Source organism: Musa acuminata, chromosome BXJ3-5 (assembly GCF_036884655.1).
Source record: "Musa acuminata AAA Group cultivar baxijiao chromosome BXJ3-5, Cavendish_Baxijiao_AAA, whole genome shotgun sequence".
NCBI lineage: Eukaryota > Viridiplantae > Streptophyta > Magnoliopsida > Zingiberales > Musaceae > Musa > Musa acuminata.
In genome coordinates this window covers 27,631,513-27,653,599 of record NC_088353.1, presented here as the reverse complement: position 1 = coordinate 27,653,599, position 22,087 = coordinate 27,631,513, and the positions used below count along the sequence as shown (strand labels likewise).

Sequence of the window (22,087 nt, the reverse complement as noted above, 5' to 3'; positions counted from 1 at the left end):
TGATGATGTGGGGTTGTAACTTCATATTTGAGTTTCCTAAAATTGCCCCAAGAAATTCTATTTCCTTGACTGCTATCTTTATTTTTTATGGGCTTAATACCAGGCCGTTTATTTGACAGATTTCCAACATTTGGGCGAGGTGTCGGGCATGGTCATTTTCATTTTCAGAGAAGACTAGTATATCATCGATGTATACTGCGATGAATTCCTTTGTACCTTTAAAGCATTCATTCATCTTTCTCTAGAATATTGTTGGTGCATTTTTAAGCCCGAATGGCATGACTAGCCATTCATATAACCCATCAGGGACCCAAAAGGCAGTCCATTCAATTGAGTCTGGGTGCATAGCAACTTGAAGAAAACCAGACTTAAGATCAAATTTTGAATAAATTTTGCTGTTACTAACCTTTCTTAGAATGGTGTTGATTCCAGGTAGACTGTACTGGTCTTTCTCCGTGATGTCGTTCAGCCTCTTGTAGTTGAATATCATTCTTTCTTTGCCTTTATTTTCTACTCCACTGATTGGGTCGATTGTTGTTCCGTAGTTAACAATTATGGCAGTCGTTCGATGTTTACTCTTGCTGGGCCTTATTACTCTAATTTCCAAGAGGGCCCTTGTATGCTTTGAAAAAGCATCCTTAGCTCTGTGGTGTAAGATGCTTCAGGGGTTTGTCTTCCACCACGAAATCAGGGTTTTTGATTTTCAGTTTGCACTGAATCTTGTTTTCCTCCTAGTGTTTAAGGGGGTCTTCCCCAATGTATCCTTGGGCCTTTAGTTGGTCCAGTAGGCTTCCAAATTTTGCCCTAATAGCATTGTCACTTTGTTGGGCTTCAACGGAGAAAAACACTGCTTCTTGGATCTGAACATAGTCATCTTCCTCAAGATCCAATTCTTCTATGGCCGCTGTTGTTGGGATGTAGGGCAGTGTGTTAATTGTAGTGAGGTTCTTGTAAAAAGTAACGATATTACCTTCTATCCTTACTCCTCCCTGCATTGCCCATATAAAATTGCATTCGATTATCATTTGGATGTCATCCCCAAGTTTCATCACGAAGGCATAGGTATATGGGATCCTGAACGAGTTATCCCCAATGGTTATTTTGCCTCCTTTCAGCTTTTTATTTGCTGTTGTCTTAGAGGTGATCCCACTAAAGTGTATTATGTAGGGATTTTCCTCCATTGCAGCATCTGGTACGGCATTTTCATCTATGCAGCAAGTTGTTGCTCCTGTATCTAATATAGCATTAACTTCAAAAGGGGGGATGTTTGAAATTTCGATTTGTACCTTTAGATTAAACAGCATATTTTTTGTTTTCCTTGAACCACTTGTTTCCTTGGTTTTAACGGATAAGACTTTCTGGGTTTCGTTTGCGAGTAGAACGAAGATTTCCTTATCCTCCTCAATTTCTTTTTCCTTCAATCTTTGTATTTCTTTTAATAGATCAGCTCTTTCTAGTCTTAACCTGTCAACCTCCATTGCCTCTTTTTCCAGCTGATCATACTTCTTTTTCCATTTGCATATTTCATGTTGTAGGCAAAGGTTTTCTTGGGCAGTGGTTACGGCCTGGATGTGCATTTCTTCCAATTCCTTGGCCTTTTGCAGTTCAGATTCTACTACAGTCTTGAGCCTCCTAATTTTTGCTTCACAGTGATTAATATAATCCTGTTGCTACTGAAGCAAGTTTCTTGGTTCATACCTTGGTGGTTCCTCAGTCATTACGGGGGTTCTTTTATCAAAGTAGTAGATACTGCACATCCCGCATGAAGTAATTTTACACAAGGGGCAGTGTCTCCTGTGCCTCCTTTGTGATGTCCGTTTGCAGCATTTGCACTTCTCCAAATTGGCTGGTAACTCGGTGTTGATTTCCCATATGTGTCTGTATTCAGCTTGTGCCTGGGAGACTTGAACTCTGGCCCGGTAACCTGACTCGGGTCCTATCCACCAAGTTCTACTATCTTCTATTAGTGCAAAAATTTTGTGGATGAATGAGTGAATACCGTGTTGTAGGTCTTCTACAACTTCTCCTTCAGAGATGGAGTAGATTGCGTCGCTCTGGTTTTCCCCTTCTTGTACTGACAAAATTTCATAATCATCAGGAAGGTCTAATTGTTCAAACATAGCGACTCTCTTGATGTTTTTACGGTCATTGGGACATTATCTTGCAAAGTGTCCTTCCCCGCACAAGTAACACTTGCACTTCTTGTTTCTTATCATATGCTTCCTCTTTTCAATTCTGGCGTGAGACGAGTGGGGTTTGCCTTTGTAGGTTGTTGATCTTCTCACGCCATACTTCCTCTCGGGCTTGTTATAGTATCCAGGGATAGGGAACTCGCTGCAGAAGGATAAGTCTTTTCTAACGCTCTTCTGAAGGCAGCATCTTTGCATTCTGCTTCCAGATCAGGTATTAGTTTTCTCTTATACACTTGAGAAAAGGTGGGCAAAAAAACCTTGGAGAAGTGAATGGCAAAGGAAGCTACCAAAAAGAATTGGAACAAGATCAGAAAATAGTAATTCTGGAGCAATTGATTATAGCGGGAACATACAGAAGTAGTAATACAATCTAATAAAAGATCAAAGGTAATTTTAAGAGACTAGTCTAACTAATAACACATCTCATTTTCTAATTACTCATGTTACTACTGATGAACAAGTGTAAAACTCACAGAAGACTTCTGAACTGAATCCCATAAAAAGCAATTACAACAAGTGTTGCTGCTGCTGCAATTAGGAATGCAGACCCAAAAGCATGATAAAACAGTTTAATGGTGCATAAACGATGCTAAAAGATCTTCCTAACATCACCAAATGATTGTGGTGCCTACTCCAAATGAATCTGTTTGTTTGCAGATATCACGAGAACTGAAGTGTCTATGTTGGCCAATTGCTAGAGACCCACTGAATAAAGCTCACAAAAGATCTCCTCATATGTAGCCCTGCCCCATATGTGTTGCTCAAAAGAATATTAGCTTAACACAGTTGGTAGCCAAACAGATCTTAGCTTTTCTGCTCAAGAAAAAAGAGTATCTTAGCTTAGTTCAGCATTTTTCTGTTTTTTCCCTCTTTGAAGTCTTTGGATTGTCTATAGACACCCCATCTGTTCATATAATATAATATTATATAATATTATATATGTATATTTATATGTATATATGTGTATATATATATATATATATATATATATATAGAGAGAGAGAGAGAGAGAGAGAGAGAATATGGTTTACTTAATAATGGCTTCTGCAGCCAACTTTGCTAATAAATGATTGGCTCTTAACATTGCAAATGCTGAAGAATAGATTAAGTTGGAGTAATGTAAATTATCAACAACAATCTTCTGAAAGGATGAATAGAGTTGTTAGGAAATATAAGAACTTGTATTGCAGAAAATAGTGAAGAACACAATGTCTCTGTTGTTTTGTGTAACAAGAACTCTGCAAAGAGCACCTGTGTTCGGAAGTATGAGGTAGCATCATATCTATCACCACCCAACTCAGAACTAATCATTAAAAATTTAATGTCTGAACTGTTGATAATACAGTCCTTATAAGTCAATCAAATATTTTGATATCGACTTAATAGGATAATTGAAAAGAAAATTTTCACTTCTCCTTTGCCAACCAAACACATTTCTTAATTTGATTGTGAATGACAATCTCTTCAACCAAACACATTTCTTATATCACAGAACATATTTCTAGATCTAATTGAAGGTTTTGCAAATATTTCTTATGGCAACACCTAAAGCCTTATATCTTATACCACATCCAATATATTTTATACCTTAAATAGTAGTGTGATGATGATGCACCAAACTTACTCACCAACATATTTTTGAAGGTACTAGCAAGCTTCATTAGCAAATACTTTGTTAGATCATAAATTTTTGGATCAAATCCCTTTTTTTTCACATACCTTCTGCAAAAAATATATATATATATTTCTCATGACAAATTTGTAACTTCAAATATTTCTCATACCAAGTTGATCAGAGTTGTAAATATGTTTTTCACCACAAGTACGTACATCAGCATATATTTTCATTTCCCAAATCTTATATTAGCAATTTATTTTTCTAATACATTATTTATCATTTGTAATGAGGCATGTGCAGATGGTGGAGCCAATTCAACACCAAAAGAAAATTAAGGGGGAAAACAAGAGCAAACAAGGTTGAGTATCACTTCACAGGACAAGGTTAGGAATTCCAAAGCATGATTAGCTCCCCTCCTAATGATGACATAAGCCTAAAGTGTGATGGTGCTTTCACTAGCACACTTGAGTGTTCCAACATAAACTACTGTTGACCTCACAAAGAATTTGAGGCCACAGATCGCAAAGCTTCACAAAAGCAAATAGCTATGATGCCAAAGTAGACTCTACATGGACACGCATAGAGAGAGCTGCATGACTACATTAGCCATGCTTTCTTTAAAATCTGATGAAGATTACAACCACTATACACCTTTGAACAAAGTACATCTTTCTTGGTTTTCCTGGTTCTCCTCTGCAACTTGCATCCAGATCTTGGGAACATATAGAAGAAGCACCTGTGCATACTAAAGTCCTTCATTCCTTTACAGTTTTGAAGTAATTAGGTCAAGAGATCCGGAAAGAGCTTGCAGTAGTTGGTCTGCTTCTTGTCACGTGCAGTAGAAGAAGAAGAGGGAGACTGGTTCTCGGGGACATGGTGAGGGAACTCAGACAACATCTGGACCACCTCCCTCATCGTCGGCCTCTCCACGCTGTTCTCCTGGACACACAGCATGGCCACGAAGAAGACATGCATCAGCTCGTCAACGGGCACGGTGCTCAGCCTTGGGTCGACAATGGCGGCGGCGTTGTCTCTGCTGCAGCTGGTGACACTCTTGGCCCACTGAACTATGTCAACTCCGTCGCCGAAGCCTCCCACCGGGCGTCGACCCGTGATGAGTTCAAGTAGAACCACTCCGAAGCTGTAAACGTCGCTCTTCTCGTCCACTTTGAGTGTGTATGCGTATTCTGCGTGCACAATGCAAGCAAAAAAGCCAAACTTATTTAGATCAGAAGAAAGAATCCCTTCTAATACTAATCAGATACCAGGAGAATCGTATTCCTTCCTCACATGCGGATTCATTGGAAGCATTCTAAGAAGAAAGCAATTTAGATGGACCGAATCATCCGAATAATGAAAACTATTAGAGGTGATTATTTGGAAATTAGATGCATGAGCTCCATCGAGAAAATTTTGTGCAGATCTGAAGGGTAAGATAGAGACGGAGAGAATATATGTTAGTAGAGCGTTTGGTAGTTCCCAGGAAAATCCTTCACGAGGATCAAAAGATCTCATGCTTAAGCACCTATGCATGGGAGAGGAAACATGCTATCTATCCTCACTAAATCACCTCAAGATTCTTCTCTTCTTCATGTGATGGTCTCTCGTATCCAAACAAGGAATCAACTCATGAGTGCTGAAGACGGGAGATGACAGCGAGCAAAAGCCAGATTGATGAGCGCACCTGGAGCGATGTATCCGTAGGAGCCGGCGATGGCAGACATGGTCTCAGAGGCGCCGCCGTGCTGCAAGAACTTGGCCAGCCCGAAGTCCGCCACGTGTGCCTCAAACCCCGCGCCCAGCAAGATGTTGTTGGACTTAACATCTCGGTGTACGATCATGGGACTGCAATCGTGGTGTAGGTAGCACAGCCCCCTCGCTGCCTCCACCGCTATCCTGTACCGGCGGTCCCAGCCCAGGAATCCGCCCCGCTTGCCGTGCAACACCTCCCCCAGGCTGCCGTTCCCCATGTACTCGTACACCAGAACGTTGGTCTCCTGGTTGGTGCAGAAGGCCAGCAGGCGCACGATGTTCCGGTGGCGGATGCTTCCCAGCGTCCTGACCTCGGCCCTGAACCCGTGGTCGTGGCCTCCGGCCCGCAGCTGCTTTACCGCGATGGCGTCCCCGGCGCGGGTCCGCCCCATGTACACCACCCCACCGCCGCCGCGCCCGACCACGTTGCCGTCCTTCATGCACTCCAACACGTCGGACACGCCGAAGTCCACCTTCTGGAACGCGGTGAGCCGCCACTCGGCGCTGCCGCGGTGAGACCGGGCTCGCACCGCCGCCGCGGCCGCGAACACCAGCGAGCACAGCAGCAGCCCCAGCGCGAAGACCAACTTGAAGTCCCCCGCGCCGCGCTGCGCTTGGACCGGGCTGACCGTGATCTTGCACGGGTTGTTCACGGCCGGCCCACAGAGCCCGGCATTGCCCACGAACGCGGAGGCGTTCAAGTAGCCCAGCTGCCCGGCCTCCAGCAGCTCGCCGGACAGGTCGTTGAAGGAGAAATCAGCCGCGGTAAGGCTCCTCATCGCCGCGATCGACCTCGGTATCGAGTCGATCAAGTGATTCCGCGACAGGTTCAGGTAATTCAGGATCGAAACCCCTGCAATCTCCGCTGGAATTGAGCCCGACAGGTTGTTCTGGCTGAGGTCAAGGTAGGTTAGCTGGGTGCAACTGCCGATCTCCGGCGGGATCGAGCCGGACAGGCCATTGCTGCTCAGGTCGAGTTTGACCATGCGCCGTAGCTGGCCGATGGAACCGGGGATCGGACCGGCCAGCTGATTGCTCCCAAGTAGCAACGTTTGGATCGAAGACAGGTCTGAGATGGAGGATGGTATTGGACCAGTGAGCAAGTTGTTCGATAGGTTGAGCTGCGCCAATTGGGTTGGATTGTGGCCCCTGTTAGGATCATTCTCCGGTATTAGACCAGAGAGGTAGTTGCTCTGCAACTCTAACAAGTTAAGGTTGGGAAGGTAAAGAAGGCCTGATGGGATGCTGTCATTGAGATAGTTCTGGCCAAGTCTCAGTCTCGTGAGGCTCAAACACTCACCTAAGCTATCAGGGATTGGCCCGAACAAGAAGTTGTTCAAGAGGATGAGGACTTTGAGCTCGTTTAGTGGACACAGGTGGGCAGGGACTACACCGGTGAGCTTGTTCGACGAAAGGTCGAGCACCCGGACCCGGCCGCTGGAGCCGAGCTTCTCCGGTATGGCTCCCGTGAAGTTGTTCATGAAGAGCTGGAGGATTTCCAGGTCCGGTAGCCCGGCGACGAACTCCGGTATCGAGCCGTGCAGCCGGTTCATGAACAGGTTGAGCAGGCTGAGCTCGGCGAGGGCCGCGAGCTCGTGGGGGACCTCTCCCGTGAGTGCATTGTTGGAGAGGTCGAGCAGGGCCAGCCGGGTTAGGTTCCTGAGCGTCGTTGGGATAGGCCCCGACAACCGGTTGGAGTGGAGGAACAGCGTGTCGAGATTGGTCAGATTGCCTATCTCCGGCGGAATTTCTCCGTCGAGGCCGCAGCTAGGGAGGTCGAGGTGGACCAGATTGGTTAACTTGCCGAGCTCGGTCGGAATGCCGCCGTCGAACACGTTGTAGTAGCCCAAGTAAAGCTGTTTGAGGCTCGTCAGGTTCCCCAGCTCGCCGGGAATCCTGCCACGGAGATCGTTGCCGTTCAAAGATAGGTACTCCAATCTGGTCAGGCTTCCATAGCTTGCCGGAATCCTCCCGCTGATGTAGTTGCCCCCAAGGTCCACGTACTTGATTCTCTTCGAGCCATCCAGGCCGGATGGCAAGCATGCCGTGAAGTTGTTGTCGTAGGCGTCGAGCACCTCCAAGTTCGGCAGGCTGGCGTAGTCCCAGTCGAGCCCGCCGTCGAACAGGTTGGACGAGATGTTCAAGTATCGAAGGCTCGGTAAATCGGACACCGTGATTGCACCTTGCAGCTGGTTTCCGGCGAGCGAGAGGTTGACGAGGGAGTCGAGGCCGGAGATCTCGAGCGAAGCAGAGCCAGAAACGTTCAAGTTGGAGAGATCCACGGCGACGACGCGGCCGTGCTCGCACCGGACTCCGAACCAGGAGCAAGCTGAGCTCAGGTCTGTAGTGTTCCAGCTGCCTAGTTCTGGGGTGGAAGAATGGAAGCCTTTTCTTATGAAAGCCAATACCAAAGCATCACTCTGAAGTGAAGCACAAGTAGTAGGACTTACAACAGTGAACAAGGTGAGAAGGAGAAGAGAAGGGACCATTTTGATGAGGTATTGGTGATCTACCTAGTTGGACATGGTTTTGTAGGAATAAGACATGGAGGAAATGAGAGAGAATAATGGAGGTTTACACAGACTGTACATAGGAGAATATAAGGCTACTAAGTACATGGAATGGAAATGGAGACTGAGAATGGCATCTTCTAGAGAAGAGAATTCACACCAAAGATTTCTTGTCTTTGTTGTTCTCTGTGCTCTGATCTTTGATTTGTGTGCAGAATTGAGAGAGAGGCTGGAAATTGTGCTCAGATATGGTTAGAAATAGGATGATTGTTTCTCAAAAAACCATTTTATAATGCTACAAAACCTAGTGAAATTAAATATTATATACTAGATTATCTCCTATGTTATTTGAGAGAAAGCCTAAACTCCTGTAACTAGAAAACAAAATTAAAATAAAAACTGTATGTGCAATAAGAAATTGCTTGGAAGAAACAGCAGTTGATTCTTTGGAGACCATGTACCGAAACTGGCATCTGCTGCTGATTGCTGCTTGGGTCCCACATCAGAGCCTGCACACTGCCATTAGAATGCCCCAGATGACCATGAGGACGAGTTTTACTCATCATTTAGACATTCTGTTTGATCCGTAGATAATGGGAAACAAAAATTCATGTGCAGAAGATGCATGGAGTTTGCTGTCGTAGCATTTTGCAGTTGATGAGCTGCAGTCAGTAAAGCAAGCTGTGATTATAGCAGAATCATTATGTCAAGGTTAGTGAGTTCAGACAAGTCATATTAGAAGACAGTGGAATGATTGTGGACTATAATGACGGCCGTAATAAAGCATGTAAAGCTGTGGGCATGCTGTGTGGAAAGTGATCATTGAAGGAATACATGGTCCTCCAGAGAGGCCTACAAAAGCGGATAGCAGAGAGAGAGTTGTGGGGTTGAATCCCCTACACGTTCAAAGGAAAATAAAGATGCACATCTATGGCCCCTCTCACATGGGAAAGAGTGCTCTTGTATCATATGGAATGTAACAGATACCTCTCTCTCTCTCTCTCTCTCGCCCCTCTTCTTTGCTAAAGTTGCCTTCTTTGCTTCCTAGTGCTTCTACTGGTCTCCTTTTTCTCGTTTAGGCCTTGTGGATGGATATTGGTTCCACCCTGTCTAAAGTTATTTCACTCCCGTACAGGGGTGTTGAAGCCTGCATTTGAGACAGCATTGTAGATAGCCAGCCATATGAGCGTTTTTTGGCAGTAGTGTAATCAGCAAGTGGTCTGCAAACATGGGCAAGAGGCAATGTGATCATGAATGCTAGTGGATTGAGAAGAGGTCCAATGAGATGCAGCAACTTGGGTGAGTGGATCACCCTTTGGATGTAATTTAAGTGAGATGACCACCTGAAAGTTCTCTAAAGTTCTGTCATGCCTTGATACCCATAACAAGGTTCGTTTGCTTCTTCCAAGTATCCATCCAGGATCCTTCTCCAATGGCCTATGGTCCCTATGCAGCCTTTCTGTGTTTGATGCAGGATCACTCACCTGGGTATGGCTGCTCACCTTTGTTTAGTTTGGTGGCATATATTCTCTTGCACATCAAGAATATGTTGACCAGTAAAAGGGAAGATTTCCATCTGACATGATCTTCATATATAATTCAGATGAACTTAAACTATATCTGCCTAAACTCCTCATTCTTAAGAACATGCAGATTGTAATGGATAGGCTATTAGGATGCACCATGAGACTATCTTCACAACAAAAGAGCAAAGTCAAATTTCACCCCATATTTCTAGTCTTACGTAAAGAGGGCAGGAGGCCATGAAGATGCTCAGGCAAAGGAAAAGACAAAAAGAGAGCCGTTGATCAAAGGGAGGAAAAAATAAAGGAAGAACACAGCATTTTGCTTTTCTCTTTTGCCTCCGAAGACTTGAGAAACAGTTGAAAGAGGTCATTGTGGCTTCAAGGACAAGTGAGGATCTTTAGAAGGTGCCATGGGTTACCCTTTGTGATGGCAATGGAAGAAGGCATGAGAGGAGAAAGCACATGAGTGCCAACACCGGGTGTCTGCTAAAGCTTTAATGTGTGCACATCTCCCCAGTGTGATGTTGGATGCTTACTTATAATCCATGGACATCTCTCTCTCTCTCTCTCTCTCTCTCTCTCTCTCTCTCATGTGCAGGACTTAGCTTGCGGAAACTCCAACTCAGGAGTCTCAGTGGAATATTACTGAAGAAGACCATGAAATGGGTTCTTCCAATGTTTGAAGAGAGAGACGCCGGTGCACATCAATTGTACAAACTTATGTGGGGTATTTACATATAAATCCTCCCAATTTTTCATATTAGCATAAACTTTTTTATGAAATAGTTTGTATATATTTAATAAATAGTTAGTTTTATTTATTTATTTCATTAATTTATAGATAGTCATTAAGGACTTTAAATGTAGTTAACAATTACTTTGCACATAATTTTTAGGAATTTGTACATAATTAGATAGAATTACATTTTTAGATAGTTAGTTGGAAATTATTTTATTTAAAAAATTATTTTATGCATCATATACATTTTATAATTAATTAGCAGGAATTATTGAATATTTTATACATAAGCAAAAAATTCAACATGCTTAATGAGATTTGGCAACTAGGCCATTGTAATACTGTACATTATTAACAAAACTATGTACATATTTATGTATTTAACAGAGATTTTATATTTCTTTGTAGATATTTTGTACACAATTAATAGTAGGGCAATCTCCCCAAAAAAAAAAAAAAAGAAAAGGGCCCTTCTTTTCCCTCTTTTCCTGTATAGGCCCCGAGCACTCCTTTTTCTTTTTGCTTAGTTACGTTTTTACCTCATATCGACCATGCTTTCCCGCCAAAAGTAGTGGCCAATTGACCACTAGTTCACGTGGATTCACTCCGATATTTTACGATTTTCAGCTTTTTTTTTTTGGCTAAATTTGGTTCCGTACGAGGGTATGGTTGTCATACAAATGAAAATAATATATGTTACTCTAAGTGGGTTTAAGATGTGGCTTTTGTGGCTTAAAAGGAATTATTTTATGTTAGATTATGTCAGCTAATCTAATTAGATAATATATATTATAAATATAATTAGATTTTAATTATGATTATTCATCAATAAATTTTTTTAATTATAATAAGATTCCTTAGAAGATAATTTTGATTAGAGAGACTCTCCTAATTATTTATACTATACTCTTTGTTCTAACTTATAAATAGATATGATATCTTAGGAACTCAGTATATATAAGTGATAAAAATTATATATCTTCTCTTATCTCCCTTTAATCACATGAACTGAAATATTACAAATCATCTCTCCTTTCTTCGTAATCAATCACTAACCCTATAAAGGATAGAAAGAGAATAGAAAATAAGTTTATATTTTCTTATAGATCAACATCACTATAGCTTTTGGATCTGACGACAATACACCTATAGATCAAATAAAAAGGTAAGTATCATAAATTCGATTTATTACTATTTAATTTTAACCTTTGGTATTAAATTTTTTTTCGTATAATATAATAACCTAATCATTATTTTTATGCTTATAATGAGTATCAGAGCTATGTTTAAAAATCAAATACTTTAGATCATAAAAGTATTTCATATCTATTTATTAACACCATTCGCTTATAAAAAGGTATTATTTAGTTTTGATTTACAATGCTTAAATGATCTATTTGTATTATTGATTTGCTTTTCTATCCTGCCTTTCTTATTACTTTTTATAAGTGATGCGAGATTTCTCATATTTGATCGATAGAACATTATCGATAACTTTCTCGATGATAGTACTATTGAGGGCGATAGTCTCTAATGGTCACCGGCCTAATCATGGGTAACAATTGCATACGTAACGAAAGCACCGTGGGGTGTGACTACTAGTCATAGGTGCCCTACAAGCCAATCATATGAGTGATGACACGTGTGACATAACACGCACTCTTTTTGCTTACTATATTATTGTTACCAACTCATCTGCAATGTATTATCTGACACCACCATGATTCACATTTACTACATTACATCCCTTTGGGTAAACAATATTTATGGAGTAGTATAATATTAATTGGCATCAAATCCTATATTTGCTCCATCTATTTCACACACCCTTAGAATAATATCTCTGTAATATTTAGAAAAATAAATCAAAATTTATGCTTTATACATAGAGATAATTTTGAACATAATCTGAGTTCCTACATGGCTTTTGATTTCAGATTAAGTAGTTTTTCATTTTAGTTAAGCTCAGAATTATATATATATATATATATATATATATATATATATATATATATATATATATATACTTTACCTTAAAAAAGGAAAACCAAAAACTAAATCAATGGAATCCAAAAGTGAAAGGCAAACAATCGAAATCCAATAATTAAACCCAAGTTATTGGCCAAATATCTAAATTAAAAGGCCATATTAGTTCCTAGAATAGGGAGGAGTCAAGGAAATGTTTGATTGCCTGCAACTGGAAAATAATTGGAAGCAATGATTGACCGGATAGATTAGTATACTATATACCAATTCATATGATGGAAGAAGTTGATCTCATAGTTGCTCGTGTGGGGATAATAGGGATGTTAGGACCGTTTTAGCATTAAGAGGGGGGGGGGGTGAATTAGTGCTTACGTAAAAAACTTAGTTTAAAAAATTATATTCAATAAAAATTGATATCAGAAAAGATTTTAACTTAAAATATTTGTAAACTAGTGAGCAAGTAAATCAGTTAGCAATATGAGAAAAAAAAACATAATAGAAATGGTAAATCGATTTATAGTGGTTCGGTTGTTGTGACCTACATCCACTCCCGATTCATTTTCACTCGAAGCCACCGACTTCCATTACCAATCTTCTTTCCAACAAGCGAAGATCAACTACCTTTACAACTCTTTTATCCTTTTCATAGATATAAGAGTTAACCTTTACACCCCTAAGTATTCCCTCACACTCTCCTTTAGAACAACCTCAAAGCATATGGAGAAGGAAACTTAACTTTCTAATAGAGTTTGCAACCTTAGAATCATAGAGTTTTGGTTCTACTTTTGTGCTTTGTCTAAGTAGAAAATATTGGATATTTGTAGGCCCCAAATAAATTCAAATTTGGAGCCAAAATAATCTCATCACGAGTTTTCAAGGTACTAGTAATACCACTGCTAGTACTATGAGATAACACCGCTTGATAGACTGACAATTGGTGGTACCATCACTTATCAGTCTGACACTAGGAGGTACCATCACTCAGTTTAACATTAACGTTGGTACCACCAATTGTCAGTCTATCAAGCGGTGCCATCGTTTAACATCACTAGGAGGTACCATCACTCAGTTTAACATTAACGTTGGTACCACCAATTATCAGTCTGACACTAGGAGGTACCATCACATTAACGTTGGTACCACCAATTGTTAGTCTATCGTCTAGGTTATACCATCGTCGGTCTAGACGATACCACCACCCTAATAACCTGGGAGGTCGAGTCCCAAGCGGTGCCACTACCAGACCTGACAGTGGGCCTGGGCCTACTAAGGGTTGCTATATGGGCCTCACTTGGCTCAAAATAGCCTCAACTTAGGTCCAATGGGCCCTTAATTGAGTTGCCATGGTTATACCCCAAAACCAACTCTCTAAACTAACTTGATCTAGACATAATCGATTACAAGCATGAATCATATATTGTTCGATATGTTATTGGTTCATCCAATGCTTCCTTCGATCCTTCGGCGCATCATCCTCTCCTTCGGTGTATTGCTCAATCGACATATTGACTTTTATAACTTTCGATCTCCTTGGCGCAATGTTTGATCCTTTGGCCTACTGCCCGAACTCACGACATGAAGTCCTTCTGCAGACACGTCGACCGATCCTCCGGTTAACATCCAATATTCTAACATATTTACTTTGGCCCAACGTTCGATTCCTTTTGCTTTAATCAATTTATCTTTCCTTAATCGAAGTTAGTCCTGCATCACTTAAAACGTAGATTAGATCATAAATTTATTAATTTATTTCATCATCAAAATCCAAGATTCAATAATCTCCCCATTTTTTATCATGACAACCAATTGATGATGGAGTTTAAACTAAACTCCCCTATCAACATGTCATAATTTCAATCATGAATTATATGTAATACATCATATTATTACTTACATTATAAGTTCAAGTATTGCATCTAAACCATCATACATAATAAAATTTCATTTTACCATACATGATCATCATCATACTTTCACCCCTTTTTCATCAACAAAAAGGAAAAGTGCAACTAGCAATTTTTAAATATGCAAGCTAGTAAAATAGCAAGTTTTGAACATGCAAACTAGTAAGTTTTTCACATATGAAAGTTAGCAAAATTTTGCTTCTTTTGAGATATGCACGATAGCATATTCAAGCTAGCAAGTTTTTGAAAAAAAAAATGCAAAATAGTAAATATCAAGTTTTTGAAACAGAATGCAAGCTAGTAAATTAGCAAGTTTTATATCATTTTAGAATATACAAGCTAGCAAGTGTTTTTGAGATATGCAAGTTAACATTTCTTTGGTTCTTGAGATGGGCAAGATAGCACTTTTGCTTCTCTTGAGATAATCGTAAGCTAACAATTCTTGTTTCTCTTTTGAGATAAGTTTGTAAGTTTTGATTCTTGAAATATGTAACATAGTAATTTTTGCTTCATTTTGCAATGTGCAAGCTAGCAATTTTTCTTTTTTTTGTGATGTGCAAGCTAACAAGACTTTTCTCTCCCTTTGTTATTGTCAAAAAGAAGGAAAGAATACAATATTGTAATTCTTTTTCATTTACATTAATTTTCATATCATGACAAGAATAAATTTAAATCAAATGTGATGAGGTATACATTTATGAATACAAGGGAGTATCATAAATAAATCATGACATGAAAGATATAATAACAAAAATCATTTGAATACCAAAAGACATGATTCATTTTGACAAATCTCTTCTTTTGTAAATAGCAAAAAGAAACATAGGAGAATAGAATAGTAAAATATCTTGATTCATGCATAAAAAATATTATGATTCATATAGAAAATCTCCTCTTAAATAAAATCCAATAATCATACAAGAATAAAGAGTAAGATATCTTAATTTATAAAAGAAAATCTCAAGTTATAATTCCGAGAATTCAAAATCATAATATAGATGAAACTCATTCAAATTCAAATTGTCAAATCATCAAAATCACTTTCAAGAGATTCAAAATGATAAAAATAGATTTATCGATTTCTTATTAAAAATTTTAATAAGTTTTTGAGGATAAAGTCATTTTCAAGAAAAATAATACATTCCTACATGTGATTGATTTCATACAAGCATGCCATTATGTTCTAAACCAAAACCATGCATTATCATTTAAACTCGAAAAACAAGCATCGTTACGAAAAATCATCATGATCAATAGTATAACATTAAAACATCTTCAAACAAAATATTCAATTTGTTAATAATCATTTTAATTCCAATGGTATTTCTTTTGTTATTATTTGTTGTAGTAATACATTTTTCTTCTTAAGTGAATCTAACTTTTCATACTTAGTGCAAGGAATTAATACGCAATAGTCATACTCATTAATTAGTTTTTTTTATTTTTTTAAAATCACTAGAAAGATAAGCATGATTTTTTTTATATTTTTTATTTCTTACTAACTAATTTAAAAATAACTCATGAAATGCATCAAATAATTTTATAGTAAGGTAAAGGAGTTTTGATTGAGTTACTTACCTCATTGTCGAAGGCAACTAAGGTTTGATTCACAATCTAGTCTTTAGATGCACTTGATTCGTCCTATGTCACCTTGAATGATTTCTTCTTCTTTTATAGCTTTTTCTTCACTTGTGAACATTCACTTTTTGAGTGGCCTTGCCGATTGCATTTATAGCAAGTTATTTTATCCTTTTTAAGTTTATTTTTAATTCTTTAATTCTTATTTTATGAACTTTTTAAATTTTATTGTTAGGAGTTCAAGGTTATCATCATCATCATTATCATCATGACTTGAGTTCTCTCTCAAGTGGTCTTCTATTGTTCAAAGTGTCAAATCATTCATATTCTTTGAAAGGTTATTCTCATATTCATCATATTCAATACAAGTCATTTCATAGGTCATTAAAGACCTGATAAGATATTCAAGAAAGAAATTGTTCAAGTCCTTTGTCTCTTGTATTGCCATCACTTTTGAATCTCAACTTTTTGAAAGTGATCTTGGTATTTTGTTAACAAGTTTAAAATTAGAAAAATATTTATCAAGACTTTTTAAACGATTGACGACATCCGTAAAACAAGTGTACATGTCAATAATAGTTTCGCTTGGCTTCATTCGAAACAGTTCAAAATCATACATCAAAAGATTTATTTTAGACTATTTAACTCTATTCGTGTCTTCATGAGTTCCTTTTAGTGTGTGTCAAATCTCATATGCAGTTTCACATAAAAAAAATATAATTAAACTCATTTTCATTCAAAGTATAAAATAGAGCGTTCATAGTTCTAGCATTCAAATAAAAAGTTTTCTTCTCCAAATCATTCCATTCATTCATTGAATTATAAGACTTTTGAAAATAATTTTCAACGATATTTCATAAATCGAAATTCATAGAAAGCAAGAAAATTCTCATTCGAGTTTTCCAATATGTATAGTCCATCCCATTGAATATAGGAGAATGAATGATGAAAAGACCCTCTTGATTGCCAGCAAAAATTATTTCTCTTGGGTGTTAAACCAAATAAGAAAAATATGGCTCAAATACTAATTGTTAGGACCGTTTCGGCACTAAGACGAGGGGTGAATTAGTGCTTACATAAAAACCTCAGTTTGAAAAATTATGTTCAATGAAAATCGATATCGAAAAAGAGTTTAACTTGAAACGTTCGTAAAGTACTAGCAAGTAAATTAATTAGCAATATGATAATGAAAGGCATAATAGAAATAGGAAACCAATTTATAGTGGTTCGGTCATCATGACCTACGTCCACTCCCGATTCCTCTTCACTTGAGACCACCGGCTTCCACTACCGATCTTCTTTCTAATGGATGAAGATCAACTATACTTATAACTCTTTTTTTCTTTTCATAGGTTTAGGATTTAACCTTTACACCCCTCTATTACAAGTATTCTCTCACACTCTCCCTTAGAACAACCTCTAAGTATATGATGGAGAGAACTCAACTTTCTAATAGGGTTTGCAACCTTAGAATCACATAGTTTTGGTTATACTTTCATGCTTTATCAAGTAGGAAAGATTGGGGTATTTGTAGGCCTCAAATGGATTCAAATTTGGAGCCAAAACGATCTTATCCTGGGTTTTCAGGGTATTGGGCGGTACCACCGCTAGTACTAAGCGGTACCACCGCCTAACAGACTGATAATAAATAGTACCATCGCTTATCAATCTAATAGTGGGCAGTATCATTGCTCAGTCTAACATCGATACTAGGCGGTACCACCACCCAATCTGGTGGTACCACTACTTAACATAGTCTTGAAGAATGTATTTGAACAGTACCACCACCCAAACAACCTAGGAGGTCGAGTCCCAAACGATGCCACTACCAACCCTGGTGGTGCCATTGTCTAGGCCTGCTAAGTGTTGCTGCATGGGCCTCATTGTTAGGACCGAGATCGACATAAAGAAGAGGGGTGAATAAGTGTTTACATAAAAATTCGTCGGTTTGAAAATTCTTATTCAATAAAAATCAATAGTCAAAAGATGTTAACTTGAAAATACATTCGAAAGCATAGTAAAATTAAGAAATCAGTTTGCAATGAAAATGAAGAGCTTAAAGTAAATACAAACCAAATTTATAATAGTTCGATTGTCGTGACCTACATCCACTCCTGATTCCTTTTCACTCAAGGCTACCGGCTTTCACTTCCGATCTTCTTTCAATGAACGAAAATCAATTACCCTTTTACACCCATTTTCTCCTTTTGATAGGTTTAGGAGATAACCTTTATAACCATACACCCCTCTTTTAAACATCACCCAATATTTAGAGCTTGAGAGGAGTTCTCACAATATTACAATAATGTTTTTTTTCTTTTTTTTCTCTCAGTTCTTGTGTTAACCGAGCAAGGATGAGTGGGGTTTTTATATGACCTAAATGGATTCAAATTTGGAGCCAAAATAATCTCATCCCGAGTTTTCGGGGTACTGGTAGTACCAACGCCAATACTGGGTGATTCCATCGTTTGACAAACTAATAAATGGTGGTACCATCGCTTGTCAATATGATATTGGATGGTACCACAGCTCAGTTTAACATTGATATTTGGGTGGTACCATCGTCAGACCCTACTATAGGACACTGAATGAGCCAAACAGCAGGCCCAATTCAACCCTGATTCAGGCTCAATTAGCCCTTAATCAAGTTGACATAGTTACACCTAAAACTAACTCAATTAGACCTAACTAACTTGATCTAAACATACATAATTACAAGTATGAATTCTATATTGTCTGGCATGTCATTGGTTCATTCGACGCTTCATCCGATTCTTTCGACGCATTATCCTCTCTGGCAACGTATTGCCTAATCGACAAATTGACTTCTATAACATCCGATCTCCTTGGCGCAATGTTCGATCCTTCTGGCATGATGCCCGAACTCGTGACATAAAGCATTTTGCTAATTTGTCAACCAATCCTCCGGCTTGACATCTAATCTTCTGACATGTTCTACTCAAGCCCAATGTCTGATTTCTCTTGCTTTAATCGATTTACCTTTTTTGATCGAAGTTAGTCCTATATCACTCAAAATGCAGATTAGATCGTAAGCTCATTAATTGATTTCATTATCAAAATCTGAGATTCAATACTCACTTGGCCCAAAACAATCCTAACTCAAGCCCAATGGGCCCCTAATTGAGTTAGCATGATTACACCCCAAAACTGACTCAATTAGACTAAAAACTAACTCAATCTAGACATAATCGATTACAAGCATGAATCTTATGTTGTCCAGAATGTCATTGGTTCATCTGACACTTCGTTCGATCTTTCATCACATCATCCTCTCCTTTGGAATATTGCCTAATCGGCATGTTGACTCCCGCAACTTTTGATTTCCTTAGCACAATGTCTGATCCTTCAGCTCGATGCCCGAACTCACGGCATGAAGTTCTTCTATCGACATGTCGACCGATCCTCCGACTGATGTATAATCTTCTGACATATTCACTTCGGCCCAACGTCTGATTCCTATTGCTTTAATCAATTTGTCTTTCTTTAGTTGAGGTTAGTCTTGCATCACTTAAAATGCAAATTAGATCATAAAATCATCAATTGATTTTATCATCAAAATCCAAGATTCAACAAGAGATATAGTCCAGGTGCTCATTGGAGAATGAGTTCACTGATTAATCCACTCACGGAATATTAGATAGTTGATGATGCCTTATTATCAAATAGTGATTTTGTAGTCCCAGTGGTGTATTTGATCCTTAGACTTGAGACACTAAAGATATCTTGTATTATTACTTCACTCTTTGATACCAGACTTATAGGCTTGGAAGTTCCAGAATTAGCATAACCGGTCATCATGAGTAATAGCCAACTTTATGAGGGCTATTGAGTATTAATGGAGGATCATCCACTTTCGGTGTCATGAGATGAATATCTCATATGTTCTTACTCAGACAAATCCCTAATCAAAGTCATTCGAAATAAGAGAAAAAGAGTTCTTTAGGAGAATCCGATTAGAGCGACACTCGAGTAAAAACCACATGAGTCTGATAACACTATGTTTGGTATACAGTCTCTAGGATATTAGATGAATGAGAGACAATAGATATATGGTAATTGAGGACAAACAAATCTAATGGTTTGGATTCCCCTATATCATTTGAGGACTACGGTGTAGTGGCCTAGTACGTTCATAATCGATGAGTCAAGTGAATTATTATAGAGATAATAATTCATTAAATCAAAAAAAGTTCTGACATGTATGACTCACGGCTAGGTTGATATTGGGCCTAGAGGGTTATATGATTGGTGTTGCGATGAGTAGAAGTTCGGATATGAGATATTCATTGGAACCCCTATCTTATTGGATATCCAATAAGCTCTTATATTATTGGATCCTATAAATGAGATCTAATAAGAGCCAATAAGAGATTATTGGGTAGAGACCCACTAATCTAAGATGTTTGGATAGCTAGATGGAGATCTAGTACCCAATATGGTAGGATCCTTTAGGATTAAGTTGACAATGAGCCTCTATAAATAGGAGGGAACCAAAGGACCATGAGCTAGGTTCTTTTTGGCTACCACTTATTCTCTCTCTCTCTCTCTCTCTCTCTCTCTCTCCTTCTCGTACTACAGCTTCTATTTGGGGCATGTGGATAACAAGAAGGGGTAGCCCCTTCTTGATTGCATGGTGCGTGTAAGGAAGAGTTTTAAACAATGATTTCAGAAGTATCTTCACAGCCTTGTCATGTGGATTACTGCTAGAGAGGATGACATTTGAATTCCTTCATCCCATAAATCTATAGGAATTTAGGGATATACGATCTCCTTTGGTAATTCTCTTATACGTAGTTTTTCGATTTTACGAGTTTTTGCGTACAAACTTTTGCACGATAATAAGAAATATTTTTCTACATGAATTCTGAGATTTTATTTTATATTCTTTCATTGTATATGTAATGTCACCCTAGATTTTCCAACGGTGACAACCTTACGGTAGCCGTAGTACAACCATTGCTTAAAGAGGGTGTAGCAACTACATTAGTGTTGCGATTGTGGCGACTAAAGTAGTGTCATGATTGTAGTAATATCGTTCTGACATTTGCTGGTTGCGACTAGTATTGATTGGATGTCAAGGTTACGATACCTATTAGTTAACGCAATCACACATGGGCACAATGACATAGCATAGCACGATGGTGCACAATTGTGCATGGGCCTAATGGCATGACGCGATGATAGTGAGGTTGCCTACTAGCTGCATGCGAACAACTATGTCATCGTGGGCAATGCACAAGCGACAAATGTCCGATGCACCATAGTGAGACCCATGCATGCATGTGGGTGCGACAATGACAACTACAAAAGAGAATTATGGTTTTTAGAAAATGATATTTTTACCTCTCAAAAATTAAAAAAATAATTTATATCCTTAAATTCAACTTTAATAGTATGCCCTTTAAAATTTTGATATTTCCATTGTATATCTCATGCAAAATTATAATTGTACCCTTAAGAAATTAAAATTTTTTGACTTATTTTTAATTATAAAATTAACTAATTTAATTTATTTTAATCAAATATTTTGATTGGACTTGATCATGATTGTATCTTGATTGTTTGACTTAATTTAGATTCAATCAGTAAAGTTTTGATCAAATTCAGAAAAATTTAAATTTTGATTAATTTTTTACTTTAATCAACCTTAATTTTGATGAATCTAATTGGGAGAATAGTTAGCTCAAATATGAGTCTAATTTGGATGACTCAATTAAAGAGGGTTCACTAATCTAATTTAGAGTTCTATGTGGAATTTAAAAAATATATAAATTATAATTTTTTTTATAATTTTCTTATATAAAATATTGATAAAGTTTTACATGTGATAAATAAAAATCTAATTATTATTCTTAAAATTTTGTTTTGTTATTCACATGCATATGTTTGAAATTATGAAATAATATTTATTTTTATATAAAAAGACATCATTTATGCTTCATCATGATTATAGTTATCATATGATTTTTTATTTTAATTAATATCTAATAATTATTATGGTTATTATTTTATTATTATTGAATTGCTTCGGCATGTATTAGATTAAAGAAATTTTATGAATATTATTTGTAACTCATAACCTTAAGTTTACTAGTAGCTAAAAAAGTAACTTGGAATGGTAAACTTATAAGACATAAATTACAACAAAAAATTTATCATTTATAAGATATTATTGAATTGGTTTTGTAGCTATCAAAGTAGCATAGATCAATAACTTATAAAATTATATTAACGAATTAGACCTAAATGATATTAAAAAAA

General features: G+C 37.9%; 1 protein-coding gene across 1 annotated transcript; it reads right to left on the bottom strand.

Annotated features, from left to right (window-relative positions):
• Positions 1 to 4,201: 4,201 nt before the first annotated feature.
• Positions 4,202 to 8,217, bottom strand: LOC135638569 (leucine-rich repeat receptor-like serine/threonine-protein kinase BAM1). The gene is made up of 2 exons (XM_065151737.1): positions 5,495 to 8,217; positions 4,202 to 4,997 (listed from the first exon to the last, which is right to left on the bottom strand). Exons 1-2 carry the CDS (start codon positions 8,049 to 8,051, stop codon positions 4,591 to 4,593), a joined length of 2,964 nt encoding a protein of 987 aa, XP_065007809.1. The 5' UTR covers positions 8,052 to 8,217; the 3' UTR covers positions 4,202 to 4,590.
• Between the last annotated feature and the right edge of the window lie 13,870 nt (positions 8,218 to 22,087).